This window comes from Myotis lucifugus, unplaced genomic scaffold, assembly GCF_000147115.1.
Source record: "Myotis lucifugus unplaced genomic scaffold, Myoluc2.0 scaffold_13, whole genome shotgun sequence".
Taxonomy (NCBI): Eukaryota; Metazoa; Chordata; class Mammalia; order Chiroptera; family Vespertilionidae; genus Myotis; species Myotis lucifugus.
The window spans coordinates 744,286-761,108 of record NW_005871061.1 but is presented as its reverse complement, the minus strand read 5'-3'; the positions used below and the strand labels follow the sequence as shown (position 1 = coordinate 761,108).

The 16,823-nt window shown below is 39.1% G+C and overlaps 1 protein-coding gene across 1 annotated transcript in view; it reads right to left on the bottom strand.

Annotated features, from left to right (window-relative positions):
* Positions 1-347: 347 nt before the first annotated feature.
* TAF7L (TATA-box binding protein associated factor 7 like) overlaps positions 348-16,823 on the bottom strand; it is a 21,232-nt gene continuing 4,756 nt past the window's right edge. Inside the window, exons 4-13 of the mRNA XM_023750437.1 lie at positions 15,708-15,834; positions 15,406-15,461; positions 11,534-11,575; positions 10,404-10,476; positions 9,194-9,307; positions 8,149-8,277; positions 7,993-8,082; positions 7,586-7,698; positions 6,128-6,187; positions 348-392 (exon numbers count right to left, since the gene is read on the bottom strand). Of these exons, the coding sequence (XP_023606205.1) occupies positions 348-392; positions 6,128-6,187; positions 7,586-7,698; positions 7,993-8,082; positions 8,149-8,277; positions 9,194-9,307; positions 10,404-10,476; positions 11,534-11,575; positions 15,406-15,461; positions 15,708-15,834 (849 nt within the window). The remainder of the gene's footprint in view (positions 393-6,127; positions 6,188-7,585; positions 7,699-7,992; positions 8,083-8,148; positions 8,278-9,193; positions 9,308-10,403; positions 10,477-11,533; positions 11,576-15,405; positions 15,462-15,707; positions 15,835-16,823) is intronic.

Sequence of the window (16,823 nt, the reverse complement as noted above, 5' to 3'; positions counted from 1 at the left end):
AACAGAAGAAAAGGCTAAAACATATGCAAATCAGCTGCATAGCCTTCAAGGTTAGACTGCCTTTGGCAAGCATGACTGAATCATCTGATGGCACCATGGAACAGAGCAATATAAATAATTCTCAAATTCATAAAGAGAAGCAAAGTCCCATAGTTGAGTTGGGTCCTTAGGTCTATACTTTTTTATAATTTGTCCCTTTCTACACTACTAAAAACTTCAAATATAGTTAGCAAAAAGTGGCACAGAGAAACAAATACAAATGATTCAACATAAAACAATGAAACAAACGGAAACATGCACAGTTTCATGCAGTCTTCAATCTGGATGTGCAAGGCTGAAGGCTCTCCTCACTTCTCCAGAAAAAATTTCAGTTTTTCCTGTAGGGAAATTATCTGTAGGGAGAGGCAGAAAAACATGAAAAAAATCATCAAGTTCTACTACTTGATCTAGAATTTACTTATATGAACCAAAAAAGAACTGTAATTTGACATTTATATGGTATGTTAATGTTGTGATGTTCCAAAGAATAATGCCACAGTCAAGAATGTGTACAGCCCTAGCCAGGTTGTCTCAGTGGATAGAGTGTTGGCCTGCAGACCAAAAGGTCCCAGGTTTGGTTTGGTCCAGGGCACGTACCTTGGTTGCAGGCTTCTCCCACCCTGGGCCCTGGTCGGGGCACATGCAGGAGGCAACCAATTGATGTGTTTCTCTCACATTGATGTTTCTCTCTGTCTTTCCCTCTCTCTTCCACTCTTCACAAAACATTAATGGAAAAATATCCTCAGGTGAGGATTAATAAACAAACAAAAAAAACCACAAAAAAAGAATGTGTACAGAACCCTGGTTGGTGTTTCTCAGTGGTTAGGGTGTTGACCTGGGCACCCAAGGGTTGAAGGTTTGATTCCAAGTCAAGGGCACGTACTTGGGTTTCAAGGGCATGTACCTGGGTTGCAGGTTGGATCTCGGGGTGCATGCAGGAGGCAACCAATTGTGTCACACTCACATCGATGTTTCTCCCTCCCTTCCTTCCTCCCTTTTACCCACTCTAAAAATTAAATTAAAAAAATCCTCAGTGAGGATTAACAAACAAAAAGAATACATACACAATGCTGCAGCCATGATATTGTCCTTTATTTTGACAAATTTGTAAAAGGAAGCTTTAAAATTGAATATACTAAAAAGTTAAATATGCTTGCTGTTAAGAATTTGTACTTCTGGGAAGAGTATACAGAGGTCATAGCTCAGTGTGGGAGTAATGGAGATGGGATTACTGTAGTCATATTCAAAGAGTCAGAAGGTAAGGCAGTTGGGAGAGCCTCTTGATTCACTGAACACAGTAGGTTTTATACCGGGTCTTAGCTGCTGCTTCTTGCCACATTAAGAGACACTTGGAAACTGGTTCAGAGTCCTGACCAATTAGGAGCTTGTGGTGTTCTACTTATCCTAATGCATTCTAAGCCAGAAGCCCTGAACCTTTTGTGACGTAGGATTTTTTTTTTTATTTGAAATGGCAAAGTGACTAATAACACTCAGAGATATACTGTCTGTGGGACAAAAATGGTTTTTGAATATTATTCAGTTTAGTTCACTGCATTCCAATGTGGCTTTTCATTCTGTGAAATGAAAAGAATGGAGCATTGCGAAATGATCCTGTGCTGCACACCATCTACTGAAACTACTATAATTGCCACCTGCCGTAATTTAGAGGCTTTTTTCACTCAGATGCTGACCGTGATTACAACCACTGACTGGTCCAATTTTCTCTTTTGTGGGCTCTTGCTTCACCCACCACCTCCTAAAGGTAGCTCTCCCCATAGGTTCAGACATCTTGCTGAGCAGTCAACCTGGCTAACTCATCTATCCCCACAGCTTCAGTGGTCATTTCTATGCATGAGCCACTCTCCACTCTACCATTTTAGAGTGCTTCCAACTCAACTAATCATCTTCTCCATCCTCCACCCCCAATAATATCTTCCTGTTGTCTTCATTTGTGTTAATGGCACACCATTTTCTGGTTACCCAGGCTTTGAACTCCTCTTTCTCCCCCCTTTTTGTCCTTTAAGTTTAATCAATTGTTGAGTTCTAATTCCTTCTATCTCTTACATCTTCCTCTAGTCTTTCCCCACTCCAATTTCTCCCCTATATTACTGGAAGAGAAATCCTCCTGAATTACTACTCCCCAGGTTAAAAAAAAAAGCTTTGGTGGCTCATTATGACCTACATCAAAAATCTAAACTCTTGCCTGGCATCAATACCCCCGAGCCATTTTGTGCATGCTACTTTCTATACAGACTGCCCTCCTTTCTCTGTCTCCTTATTAAAATCCGACCCACATTTTAAGGCCCCAGTCCAACACCATCTCTCCATAAAGTCTTCCCTAATCTCAGTGGACAATAGTGAGCTCGCAGTCCTTTAAATTCCTATCCTTCTCATGATTTCTTCCCCACTGGAGGCAGAAACTGTGCTGTAAGCATTTTGTAGTTCTCTGCAGAATCTAGCTTAAATAAGCATCCAATAAATCTACATTAAATAAATGAATTAACATAAAGGACTCTGAGTGAATAAAGTTTATAGCTATCTTTCTATGTTGAAAATAGCACTCCCCAATATTAACTACTTATGTTGATGAAAACAGATGTTTAGGGGGTGCTAAAGCAATCTTGGCATTAACCGTTCATATGATTGTTTATAAGCAGTACTTGGATAAGTGATTTACTGAGAGGAAGGGAAGATACAGAACATAAGAATTCCCCCAGCCTTGTTGGATGGGGATGGGGGACAGCATCATCTCTACCTTAAGAGTCCCATGTTAAGCCCATTATCATAATATGATCTCCAATCTCTTTAAAATTGTTACCCTCAAAAGTATAGGGCTGGAGTCAGCATATATTTTCTATATAGCTACTTGACCCTCACGTATCACACACTGCCCTGATATTTCCACTCTGCTCACTCTATTATGACTTTAAATAATAGTTATTCAAGTTAGATATCTGGCATGCATCCTTAATACTTCTCCTTCAACATCCAGTAATTGACTTAGGTCCCATCAATTCTTCCTTTAAAAAGTATTCACTCATATATGAATGTTCATAGCAGCATTATTTAGTGAGAGCTAATATGTGGAAACAACCCAAATGTCCATTGATAGATAAATGGATAAACAAAATGCGGTATATCGGTACAATAGAATATTATTCAGCCATAAAATGAAATAAAATACTAATACATGCTGCAGCATGGATTAACCTTCAAAACATTATGCTAAGTGAAATAAATGAGACACAAAAGAATATATATGTTTCTTCTTATATGAAATAGCCAGAATAGGCAAAGTAGACTAGTAGGAAGTAGATTAGTAGTTGCCTAGAGGTGAAGCGTAGGCGTGATTCAGAAGAAATGAGAAGTGAATGCTAATGGATACAGGTTTCTTTTGAGGATAATGAAAATGTTCTAAGATTGATTGTGGTGATGGCTGCACAATTCTGTGAATGTACTAAAAGCCACTAAATTGTACAATTTAAATTGGTGAATTAAAAAAACAACATGGATGTATTTCTACTGCTGCCAAATAAGAAAGTGATGGTATCCTCTTATAATCAAGAGAATGATAATGTTTAATTTTACTCCATTTTTGTCCTACAACATAGTCAGATACTTAAATTCATTTATGCAGTTAAAATTTTCCTCTATATAGTTTGCAGGGCAAAGGACATTGCGTGGTAAAGGGCCTTATCAGGGGGATCTGTGTATCTGTAGCATGTATTTATACATGATGCCAATTTCTTGAAGCCTCTAAGCAGCAGTATTTTTCTCTGACTCCTATAAAGTATTCGTTTTGAGTTCCATTTTAAAAAAGTGATGGTAAAAATAAATAAATAAATAAATAAATAAATAAATGGGTGAATTGTATGGTATATGAATTATATCTCAATAAAGCTGTTATAAAACATTTATATGGTATGGCAGTTAAAATTTTATATATATATATATATATATATATATATATATATATAATTTTCCATTGCCCGCACCTTAGTCCAAGTTACCATCATCTCATTATATTACCACACAGCCTCTTTATTGGCCTCCTCTTCTAGTCCTTCCCTCCTATAATACATTCTCCATATAAGAATCAGAGTGATCCTTTAAATTAAATGTTAGTCTCCTGCTTAAAACTCTTCAAGGGCTTCTAATTGCATTTAGGACTAAAATCCATCCTCATTATCATGGCCTGCAAGGGACCAGACAATATGGCATCAGCCTATTTCTCCAACCTGATGTTGTCACTCTCTTCCTTGTTTTGAATACTCCTGAGGTCCTCAAAGAGGCTAAGTTCTTTCCAAATGTAGGACCTGGCATATGTTCCATCCAAAAAGCTCTTGATCCCCTTAGCCTGGACTTATCCATCAGATCTCAACCTAAGTATAACTTCCTCAGAAAGGCTGATCATTACACACACATACACCCCAATTAAATCAGGACTCTCTTTATTCAAAGAGCACCATTGACTTTTTTTCCTTCACAGCACTTCTTCACGATCTGCACCCTCTTCTTTTTTTGTTGTTTGTTTTGTTTTGTTTTGTTTTGTTCTGTTAATCCTCAACCAAGGATATTTTTCCCATTGATTTTCTTTTTTTTAGAGAGAGTAGAAGTGATGGGGAGAGACAGAGAGGGAAACATCAATGTGAGAGAGATACATTGATTGGTTGCCTCCAGCATGCCCCCTGACCTGGGGCCAGGGATCAGGCCTACAACCGAGGTACATACCCTTAACCGGAATTGCACCTGGGACCCTTCAGTCCCCAGGCTGATGCTGTATCCACTGAGCCAAACCAGCTAGGGCACTATTTGCACCTTTAAGTTTGTATAATTTGTTTACTGTCAACCTTCCCTGCTACACTGTTAGCTCCATGAGGACAAGTATTGTATGTCTTATTCAAGGTGAAGGGATTAAGAAGTACAGATTGGTAGTTACAAAATACCCATGGGGATGTAAAGTAAAGCATAGGGAATGTAGTCAGTACTCTATAATAATAAAAGCATAATATGTTAATTAGACCAGACGACTTTCAGGACGAAGCCAGGGCTGTGAGGGAAGCCTGGGTCCCCGGTGCCGGAGGGAAGCTGGTGCCAGCAGCCGGGGGAAGGAAGGCCTACTCTTGCATGAATTTCATACATCGGGCCTCTAGTATTCTAATAACTATGTATGGTGCCAGGTGGGTACTGGAAATATCAAGGGGAACACTTTGTAAATTACTTAACTCTCTAACCACTATGATGTACACCTGAAACTAATACAAAATAATATTGAATGTAAACTGTAATTGAAGAATCAAGTTTAAAAAACACTGTGTGTACATCCAGAACATTTCACTTAATACACATTCCACTTAATATCCGCTGAATGAGTGAATTTTCACAAAACCTTATTCCAACCTGCTACCCTCATTTAGAAGATTTGACCACTACTGTTCCTCTATAAAGAACAGCCAAGCCCTGGCTGGTGTGGCTCAGTTGGTTGGAGCATCATTCCGTGCACCAAAGGGTCTTGGGTTCATCCTGGTCAAGGCACATACCCATTTCGGGTTCAATCCCCAGATGGGGCATGTATGGGAGGCAGCCAATTAATGTTTCTCTCTTCTCTCTCTCTCTCTCTCTCTCTCTCTCGCTCTCTCTCTCTCCCTCCCTCCCTCCCTCCCTTTTACTCTCTCTAAAATCAATGAAGGCATACTCTCAGGTGAGGATTAAAAATAAGAAAAGAGCCCTGGCCAGTGTTGCTCAGTGATTAGAGCGTCAGCCCGCGCAATGAAGGGTTTTGGGTTTGATTCCCAGTCAAGGGCACATACCTGAGTTGCAGATTCCATCCCCAGGGTGCATGCATGAGACAACCAATTGATGTGTCTCTCTCACATCAATGTTTCTCTCTTCTCTCTCTCTCTCTCTCTCTCTCTCTCTCTCTCTCTCTCTCTCCCCCCCTCTCCCACTCTCTAGAAAATCAATTGAAAAAATATCCTCAGTGAGGATTAATAACAATGACAAAAAAGAACAGAAATGAGATTGAGGGTTGGGTGCGGTATTATTTGTATCAAATATTTTCTGATTGATTTGAAAACACATTTCTTACCTGCTCATTTTTTTGTTTTTTCTGTAACTCAAGCTGCTCCAGCACAGAGTATAAATGATTCTGAAAAACAAATTGTGTAAATAATGCATGCTGAGTCTGAAAAAAAAAAGAAGAACCAAGAGAGGCAAACAGTTTGGCAAATAGTTTGATACTATATTTCAGGGATGTAAGGATGAAATGAAATGATACATGTAAAATGTTAAGTTCTTTCTGTGCCTTTCACATAGGAAAACTGTCAGTCATAACAAAGGAGCACTCTTTTTAAAAGATTTAGAGTATAAAAACTGCACCCCCTAACTACAAGACCATCAATTTGATTTTATATACCCTACATAGCATTTTTTCTTGTCCTGAAATAAAGGTTTGAAATGCCTCATGTTACATTTTTCTAGTTAGCACAAATCCTTTGATTGTGGTGAACTATTTTTAAAAAGCTGGCTTGGGCCCTAACCAGTTTGGCTCAGTGGATAGAGCATCGGCCTACGGACTCAAGGGTCCCAGGTTCGATTCCGGTCAAAGGCATGTACCTTGGTTGTGGGCACATCCCCAGTAGGGAGTGTGCAGGAGGCAGCTGATCCGATGTTTCTCTCTCATGGATGTTTCTAACTCTCTATCCCTCTCCCTTCCTCTCTGTAAAAAAATCAATAAAATATATTTTTAAAAAATAAAATAAAAAATAAAAAGCTGGCTTGGAATTTGGTGTTAATGAATGCCTCCATTTCCCTGCACTAGGTCAGAATATTACTATTCCTAACTATGCTGCATGCAACAACAATACCATATATCTGTATCTTTCAAAGTGTTCACATCTATTATGTCACTTGGTCATTCAATATAGTTCTCCAGATGCTTCAGAATTTCCCTCTCTATAAAAAGGAAAGCAAACATGGCATAAACATACATTTTCTTTTAGTTGAAATGTGTATTAATAAAAATAAATCAAGATATTGATTCTTATTCAAAGATGCATAATAAAATTTAAAAACAAATTTAGTTAATTCTCTTTCACTGCAATGAATACATCTTAGTACAAACAACAGGGTTCATCCTATGTCCTACCTCTTTCTGTGGTCCTTGGAAAGTTACTTAACCACTTTGAATTTAAAATCCTTATCTATAAAATGGGAATAGTAACAGTACCTATATTTCAGGGATGTAAGGATGAAATGAAATGATACATGTAAAATGTTAAGTTCTTTCTGTGCCTTTCACATAGGAAACGCTCAATATTGGAAATTATTATTTCAAGTCTCCTGGCCCCTTCCGAAAAATGCTTACGTGACATTATCAAATTACTCAGATAAAAGGAAGTAGAGCTATTATTAGGGGGTTCTAAGAGGTTGTTTAGCTTCATGAGTGAACAAGAATGCTGCTCCGGGAAGACATGAGTGGAAACCCAAGATGGGATTTTCAAAGTAAGATACCAAGATGTCTTTATACCAGCCAATGAGAATTTACCTTCAGCGTCAGGTTTTCCACTTTCTTGATGAGATTCTTTTGTCTTTGTTCTCTGCACTGAATCTCTTGGATCTTTTTCTCCATGTAATGAATATGCTTCCGAATTTCTACAACTAACAGAGATAGACAGAAACTTTATGTATCTAAACACAGCCTAAACTAATGGATTGAAATCCAAATCAACGAAAAGTCCACTATGTCTAAGGGGTATATGCCTGCATGTATGGGCGCCCATGCCCACATTTTCCAAATAAATCCTATATAATAAAGAAAAAATAAATAAAAGTCCACTATGCATCTGAGCAGTAACCTTTCAAACTTAGCCTTGCAACTAATGTATGTTTAGAGTCAATCTTAGGCACTGCCACCCATTCTGTCTCACCCCTTTGTTTTTTCTTCTAACTTACCTATTAAACTGATTCCTTCCTTTGTCTTACACTGGCCAAATTCAATCAACTTGGCCTGTAGCTCCCTTTGCATATTCTCTTCATAATACTGTTCCGCCTCTTCATTCTCATCATCATAGTAAAATTCTTCTTCATCATCATCATCATCATCATCATCCTCTTCCTCCTCCTCTTCCTCCTCCTCCTCCTCCTCGTCCTCGTCCTCGTCCTGGTACTTATCCTTTTCCTCCTCCTCATCACTGCTATTGCTAGAATCATTGAGTATCCTCCGAAGCATATGATATTCTATTGGTTTTAAGCAAGAAGAAGGTGAAACTACCTGAAACTTTTCAAGTGACTTCCATTCCAGCTGCCATTGTACTTCTTCACCTCAAATTTCCTGGGCAATCAATGAATTTTTTAAAATATATTTTTGCCCTAGCCGGTTTGGCTCACTGGATAGAGCGTCGGCCTGGAGACTGAAGGGTCCCAGGTTCGATTCCGGTCAAGGGTATGTACCTTGGTTGCAGGCACATCCCCAGTAGGGGGTGTGCGGGAGGCAGTTGATCGATGCTTCTCTCTCATCGATCTTTCTAACTCTCTATCCCTCTCCCTTCCTCTCTGTAAAAAAGCAATAAAATATATTTAAAAATAAAATAAAATAAATAAAATAAAAAATAAAATATATTTTTATTGATTTCAGAGAGGAAAGGAGATGGGGAAAGAGATAGAAACATCAATGATGAGAGACTCAATGATCGGCTGCCTCTTGCACACCCCCTATTGGGGATCAAGTCCAAAACCCAGGCATAAGGCCTGACCAGGAATCAAACTGTGACCTCCTGGTTCATAGGTCGATGCTCAAGACTGAGCCACGCCAGCTGGGCTAACCAATGAATTTTATAAGTAATTTTTCTTGTAGGAATATTAGTCCCTTCAAAAAAACAAGGACAGGAAATATAAAACAATGTAACATTCATTCATGTATTAAATGATCAAGATATTTAGAGAATCTAAGGGCCCGTAGAAATTTATAATACCATAGATTGATGAGAGATTAGAACCGCAATAAAAAACCCACAAAGTACTGAGTGACCAATAAGCAGAAAGAAGGGCAAAGGCATCCTTCTGTAATTGGCCTGTAAGTCTATAGAGAGTAGTCTTGCACAGCGTCAACACCTACCCTCTCTGAAGCTCCTGTTTTTTAACTTTATTAAAATACCTGGTGAGCTATCACCCCGCTTATAGCCACTTGTTCCGGGGGACATCTCAAAGCTTGGAACAGAGCCTTTACTTTCGATTTCCTTGGTTTCACCTTCAGCAATTACTTCCCATCCTGAAAGGGGCGGTCAAGGAAAAAAGCAGAAAGAAAGGAGAAGATGCCATTGAAAGAGAAGAGGCTCTCTGCTGAAAGTGCTATTTATTTTAATCCAACTTTAGGCCTTTCTATCCAGATTCCTAGTATGGAGAAGTGCATTATATTGAATTACACAAGTACTGGTAAATAAAATTTTATTTTATGAATTCACTGTTCCTACCTAGAAAGTAACATTTCCAAAAATCTTAAGTTCTATACATCAAAATCAGCACATAAGTACCAGAAGTGAGGACTTGTCAGCAAGTACATATGGAATGGAACAGACTACACATATCATATCTATATATATAAAACCCTAATATGCGAATAAACCAAACAGCAGAACTGAACAACCAGTCGCTATGACATGTGCTGACCACCAGGGGGCATGCGCGGAACATGGCAGGCATCAGCAGCAGGTGGCAGAGCACAGAACATGGCGGGCATTGGCCATGGCGAATTGGTGGAGCAGGTGAGTGGGAGCGCCAGACCAAGACAGGGCACCAATCACTGTCATCGGGGCGAGCCTCTGGTAGTTACTGAAAATTCTTTGTTCCCATATGCTGTGGTTCCATTGGGTGCTTGCACCTGCTGCCAGCACCGGCCCCATTCACACCCGCTGCTGGCACCAGAGCCGCTGTTCGCACCCACTGCTGGCGCCCGGCATCAGTCCCAATCACTGGGCACCGTCAGTGGGTGCGAGCAGCAGCTGCCGGCCCTGATCAACCCTCAGGGCTTTTCCACCTCCCCCTGCTCCTGAGGGGTGATTGAGTCTGGCAGCTGCCACTCACACCTGCTGTTGGTGCCAGCCCCAATTGTTCTGTGCCAGCCCCAATTGCTTTGCGCCAGCAGTGGGTGCGAGTGGGGCCAGTGCCCTCAGCGCATGGGAGCAGCAGCAGGAGAAGAGGGGCTGCTGGCAGACAGGGAACCAGGGGCCATGGTGCGAGGGGCCAGGAAGGAGTGCGGAGGATGGGCTGAGGCCTGTCCCTGTGTCCACTGCAGCCTCACGGCCCACAGTTCCTTTCAAAGTGCATGAATTCGTGCACTGGGCCCCTAGTTTAATACAAAAGGATACGGACACTGACAGCTTCAGCATCAGAGCACAGCAGTCTTTTCACTTCCTTTTCTGAATCAGGAGAGTCAGAGCACTGTACCAAAGTGGGGGGTAGGAGGAATATTAGTAATATCATTTAACACCCTGTATTTTCCAGGAAAGCCCTTTTTCTACATACAAATTCAAATAATTAACCCTCTTTAAGATATCCATCCAAATTTATACTTTAAGTAATGCTATTCATGAAGGAATCTTTTTTAAATATATTTTTATTTATTTCAGAGAGGAAGGGAGAGGGAGGGATAGAAATATCAATGATGAGAGAGAAACATGGATCGGTTGCCTCCTGCACACTTGCATGTGCCCTTGACTGAAATCAAACCCTGGACCCTTCAGTCAACAGGCTGACACTCTATCCACTGAGCCAAACCAGCTAGGGCTACGAAGGAATCTTGACCAGGTTCTAGATTTGTGTATGTTAAGCTTATTCTTTTTCCCAATCAAATTTCTTGAGACATTTAATTTTTTTAACCTGCAACTCTATGTTAAAGACCTGTCTCAGAGGTGCAACCCTTAGACCTCAATTTTTAATTACTTGCCCTGACCCACATTGGCAAAGAACTATAATTCCTTATTTGTTATTTAGAAGTAATTTAGTTTAAGATCCAAATTCCCAGATTCCACTTCCCCACATCTTTATTATTTATATATTTTCCTATTAAAAGATGGGTCTTAGCTATGTGTTCTCCCTTAAACCAGTTTTAGATAATCATCTCCACAGCAACCGATTCGTCATGCCACAGATAGAAATTAGAACTTTGAGGGGGGATAGTGATTGCAAACAACTGCTGGTAAAAAGTGAACCCTGACTTATAAAAAATGGCATTTTAAATATCAGAGAAAAAAGGCTGATTAGAATACAAGGGGTCACTGGCCAAACTATATCTTTTCCTCTAGGAGTTATCAGACATTAAACAATGAATTCATTTTTCAGTGAATCAAATTCAGTGTTTGTGTGGGAGTGAGGTTTAGTGATGAGAAGAAAGGCTTGAAAGTAGCTTTTATGATTTTTTTTATCTGTTTGAAATTAATAAGCTATGAAATAAAACATACTAAGGGCAAACAATAAGCTTATATTATGACTGCTCTACTTCAGTAAAGCTGACTTCTTCGACTTGTTTGAAATCAACCAGCTATAAAATAAAACATAATAAACAATGAAGTTATAGTACGATTGTCGTACTTCACTAAGGCTTAGCAGTGGTCCTCAAACTTTTTAAACAGGGGGCCAGTTCACTGTCCCTCAGACCGTTGGAGGGCCGGACTATAGTTTTAAAAAAAACTATGAACAAATTCCTATGCACACTGCACATATCTTATTTTGAAGTAAAAAAAAACAAAACGGGAACAAATACAATATTTGTATTTGCATGTGGCCCGCGGGCCGTAGTTTGAGGACCCCTGGCTTAAAGAGTCTAAAACTATTCTTAACTTAGGTTTACATTTAGTAGGCATTCAATGAATGCTGTAGACTGACAATATAAAAGCCAAGGCAGCCATATTCATAGATTGAAAGACTAGTAAAGATGTAAAGTCTCCTCAGATTAATCTATAGGTTTGATGCAATTCCTTATCAAAATTCCAACAAGACTTTTCTATAGACATAGACAAACTTATTCTAAAATTTAATATGTAATCTTTTTAAAATATGTTTTTAAATTGGTTTTAGACAAGAAGGAAGGGAGAGAGAGAGAGAGAGAGAGAGAGAGAGAGAGAGAGAGAGAGAGAGAGAAACATTAATGAGAAACAACTAACTGCCTCCTGAACACCCCCCACTGGCATCCAGCCCAAAACCTTGGCATGTGCCCTGACGGAATCAAACCAGTGACCTTTGGTGCATGGGACGACACTTAACCAACTGGGCCACACTGGCTGGGCTTATTCTAAAATTTATATGGAAAGGTACAGGCTGTCTAAAAGGTTAAAACAATCTTGACAAAGAAAAAAAAGTGAGAACAGTCATCTTGATTTCACGACATTATATAGCTACATGTGATATCAATGGAAGGATCAACACATTGATTAATACAACAGAACAAGTAACCCAGAAAAAGACTCACACAAATATACCCAACCAATTTTTGACAACAGTATAAAAGAAATACAATAGAGGAAGGATAGGCTTTTTAACAAATGGTGCTGGAGCAATTGGACAAGTAAAGGCAAAAACAAACAACAACAACAAAACAAAAAAACCTTGAACTAAACCTTATACCTTTTACAAAAATTAACTCCATGGGAAAACATATTTGCCAACGTCATATCTGATAAGGGACTAATCTCCAAAATTTATAGGGAACTCATACAACTTAACAAAAAGAAGATAAACAATCCAATCAAAAAATGGGCAAAGGATCTAAATAGACACCTTTCAAAAGAGGACATTCAGAAAGCCAAGAGACATATGAAAACATGCTCAAAGTCACTAATCATCCGAGAGATGCAAATCAAAACAACAATGAGGTACCATCTCACACCTGTCAGACTGGCTATCATCAACAAATCAACAAACGACAAGTGCTGGAGAGGATGTGGAGAAAAAGGAACACTTGTGCACTGCTGGTGGGAATGCAGACTGGTGCAGCCACTATGGAAGACAGTATGGAGTTTCCTCAAAAAACTGGAAATGGAACTCCCATTTGACCCTGTGATCCCACTTCTAGGAATATATCCCAAGAAACCAGAAACACCAATCAGAAAGGATATGTGCACCTATATGTTCATAGCAGCACAATTCACCATAGCTAAGATCTGGAAACAGCCTAAGTGCCCATCAGTAGATGAATGGATTAGAAAACTGTGGTACATCTACACGATGGAATACTATGCTGCTGTAAAAAAGAAGGAACTCTTACCATTTGCAACGGCATGGATGGAACTGGAGAACATTATGCTAAGTGAAATAAGCCAGTCAATGAAGGAAAAATACCACATGATCTCACTCATTCATGGATAATAGAGACCATTATAAACTTTTGAACAATAATAGATACAGAGGCAGAGCTGCCTCACACAGATTATCAAACTGCAGCGGGAAGGCTGGGGAGGGTTGGGGGGCAGGAGGGAGGGGGGTAAGAGATCAACCGAAGGACTTGTATGCATGCATATGAGCATAACCAATGGACATAAGACACTGGGGGGTAGGGGAAGCCGGGGTATTGTCAAGGGCGGGGAAAAAAAAGGTCACATATGTAATACCCTTTGTAATGCTTTAAGCAATAAATAAAAAAATAATAATAATAAAATAATAAAAAAATTAACTCCAAAACAAATTGTAGAATTAAATGTAAAATCTAAACTTTTTAGAAAAAATATATAGAAAAAAATCTTGAGGATCTGGACTGCGCAAAAAGTTACGAGAAAAATCAATAAATTGGACCTCATTTAAAAAAACAACAACGTTTGGTCTTTGAAAGACCCTATGAAGAAGATGAAAGACCAGCTACAGACTGGGAAAAAATATTGCAAACCAGATATCTGACCCCCAAAAAACACCCTAATATTTAGATCATAACTCTCAAAACTCAACAATTTTAAAAATCAATTTAGAAAATGGGTGAAAGGCATGAACAGACATTTGACTGAAGTGGATTAAGTAGATAGCAAATACGCAAACGAGAATGTTCAACATCATTAGTCATCAGGGAAATGCAAATTAATATCACAAGGAGATCACTACACATCTATCAGAATGGCTAAAATAAAAAATAGTGATAACACCTAATGCTGGTGAGGATATAGAGAAGGTAGTTCACACATCCTGGTACATTGCTGGTGGGAATGTAAAATGGTACAGCCACTCTGGAAAACAGTCTGGCAGTTTCTTATACAATTAAACATGCAACTACCATATGACCCAACAATTGCACTCCTGGTCATTGATCCCAAAGTAACGGATGCTATGTTCACACAAAAACCTGTTCACAGCTTTACTTATAATTATCAAAAACTGGAAACAACCCAGATGTTCTTCAATGGGTGAACAGTTAAATAAACTGTGGTACATTCATAGCATGAAATTACCCAGCAATAAAAGGGAATGAACTATTGATACATGCAACAACTTGCACAGATATTAAGGAAACTATGCTGAGTGGAAAAACACCTATCTTAAATGTTATATATTGTAGGTTTCCATTTATATAACATTCTCAAAATGACAAAATTATAGAACATGTTAATGATTGCCAGGGGTTAGAGAATAGGGGTATAAAGTAGGTGGGAGGTGAGTGTGACTATAAAACGGCAAGATGAGGGATTCTTGTGGTGTCAGAACTTTTCAGTATCTTGACTGTGTAGGTGGATATAGTATAAAACTGCAGACAACTAAACACACACACAGAGGAGTAGGAGTAAAACTGGAGAAATCTAAATAAGATTGGTAAATTGTAATAATGTCAATTTCTTCTTTGTGATATTGTACTATAATTTTGCAAAAAAAAAGTTACAATGGGGAAAACTGGGTAAAGTGTACATGGTAACTCCCTTTTTTTCTTACAACTTCATGTGACTCTACAATTATTTAAAAATAAAAACGTTTAATTAAAAAAAATAAAACCAAACTATAATACTCCAGTAGCTTGCTCATGGTTCTAAAAATCTGAGGTAAGGTTAGGAACATAACCACAATTCCCAAATCTCAGGTTCTGCATGGGTTCACTTTAAAACTAAATCTTGTAATTGGAAACTAAAAGCATTAGCAGAAGTTTCAAGTTCAAGACACAACCAGATACCTAAAGGACTAGCCTATAACCTCAAGGATCAGGTTGGTTTTTTGTTCACTATATATTCCCAATTGCTAGCACACAGTGGCATTTAGCTCACACTCAATAAATGTTTATCGCACATATAAATGAATGAACAAATTAATCCCCAACGAACTGTCTCTTTTCCCCTCCCCCACACCCTGTTAATAATCCTTTCCCAATCCACCCAGTAGGCACAGAAATAGCATGCAACTAACCTTTCTTCTTGTTTTGTGGAACCTTTTCTTTCTGACATTCTTAAGTGGTGGAGTAACTAAAATAAATTTAACATAGTGAAACATATAATATTAATGGTAGTCACATATCTATCTGAATTTTATAAGGAGAAATGTCATGTTATAAACTACTGGCTCATGACATGACTCTTTCCTTAAAGAATGTCTGGATGCCTAATGAACCAAACACCCAAGTGTGGTAAATGGGTCTCTGGTTCACAAGTAATTAGGATTCAACAGATAGATGTAGTCAGCCACAATGAGCAAAAGGGCTGGTGACTTACTGCCATGCTTCCAGGCATATTTTTTCCGTCTCCCCTTTTCCTTTTTCTTGATTACTTTAAGATCAGTAGAGGTAACTTCTTCTTCCGGAGAAGAGTGGAGACCACCATCAGCAGTGCACACAAGCATCTACATTTAACAAAAACAAAGATGTTGACTATGGACACAAATCTTGGGTTAGTAATGAATCATGATCATTCTTACCACCAGAAGTCCTAGAGCAGAGAAGTAAGGACAATGTTACTTGAAATTTCCAGAAAACCAAGTATTACATACATTCATATTCATTCTCTCTGTGTCTTGGCATGTGGACTCTGTATGTTGACTTTCAGTGGGTATTTTTTAGCTTGAGTGTTTAACACTGTAGAAGGAATATGGTTAAAACAGATATATCCTAGCATTTTGATTTAGAAAGAAAACAAAAAATCAAGAGAAGAGATGATAAGAATCAACGTAAATCTCAACAGTTAAAAGCATACTGTTTTATCAGAGAGTTCAGAAGAAAATCCCAGATGTCCATATCTATATATATAAAAGCCTAAGCAACCATCTGACCATTGGACCGTTGGACTGTTTGACCAGTAGCTATGACTTGCAAGATCACCAGGGGGGCAGACGCTCAACGCACAGGCGTGGAAACATGGAACAGACTAATGAATCTCAGAGGGAAGTGGGGAGGAGGGAGGACGTGAAGAGATTAACCAAAGATCTTATATGCATACTAGAGGCCCGGTGCATGGATTCGTGCACTGGTGGGGTCCCTTGGCCAGGCCTGCAGGGATCGGGCTGAAATGGGCCTGGTGCTCAGATTTGTGCACCAGTGGGGTCCCTTGGCCTGGCCTGCAGGGATTGGGCCGAAACTAAGCAGTCCCGACATCCCCCAAGGGGTCCCAGATTGTGAGAGGGCACAGGCCAGTCCAAGGGACCCCACCAGTGCATGAATCCATGCACTGGGCCTCTAGTATTTCAAATAATTTAAATCACTAGAGATGGCAAACGGGGCTCTAAAAGCAACTTGGATAAAATAAAATAGTGAAAAGTTATGAATAAAACACTAAACCAGAACATGCCATTGTATTTCTGTACAGTTGAGCTGGGAATTAGAAATGACAAGCAGC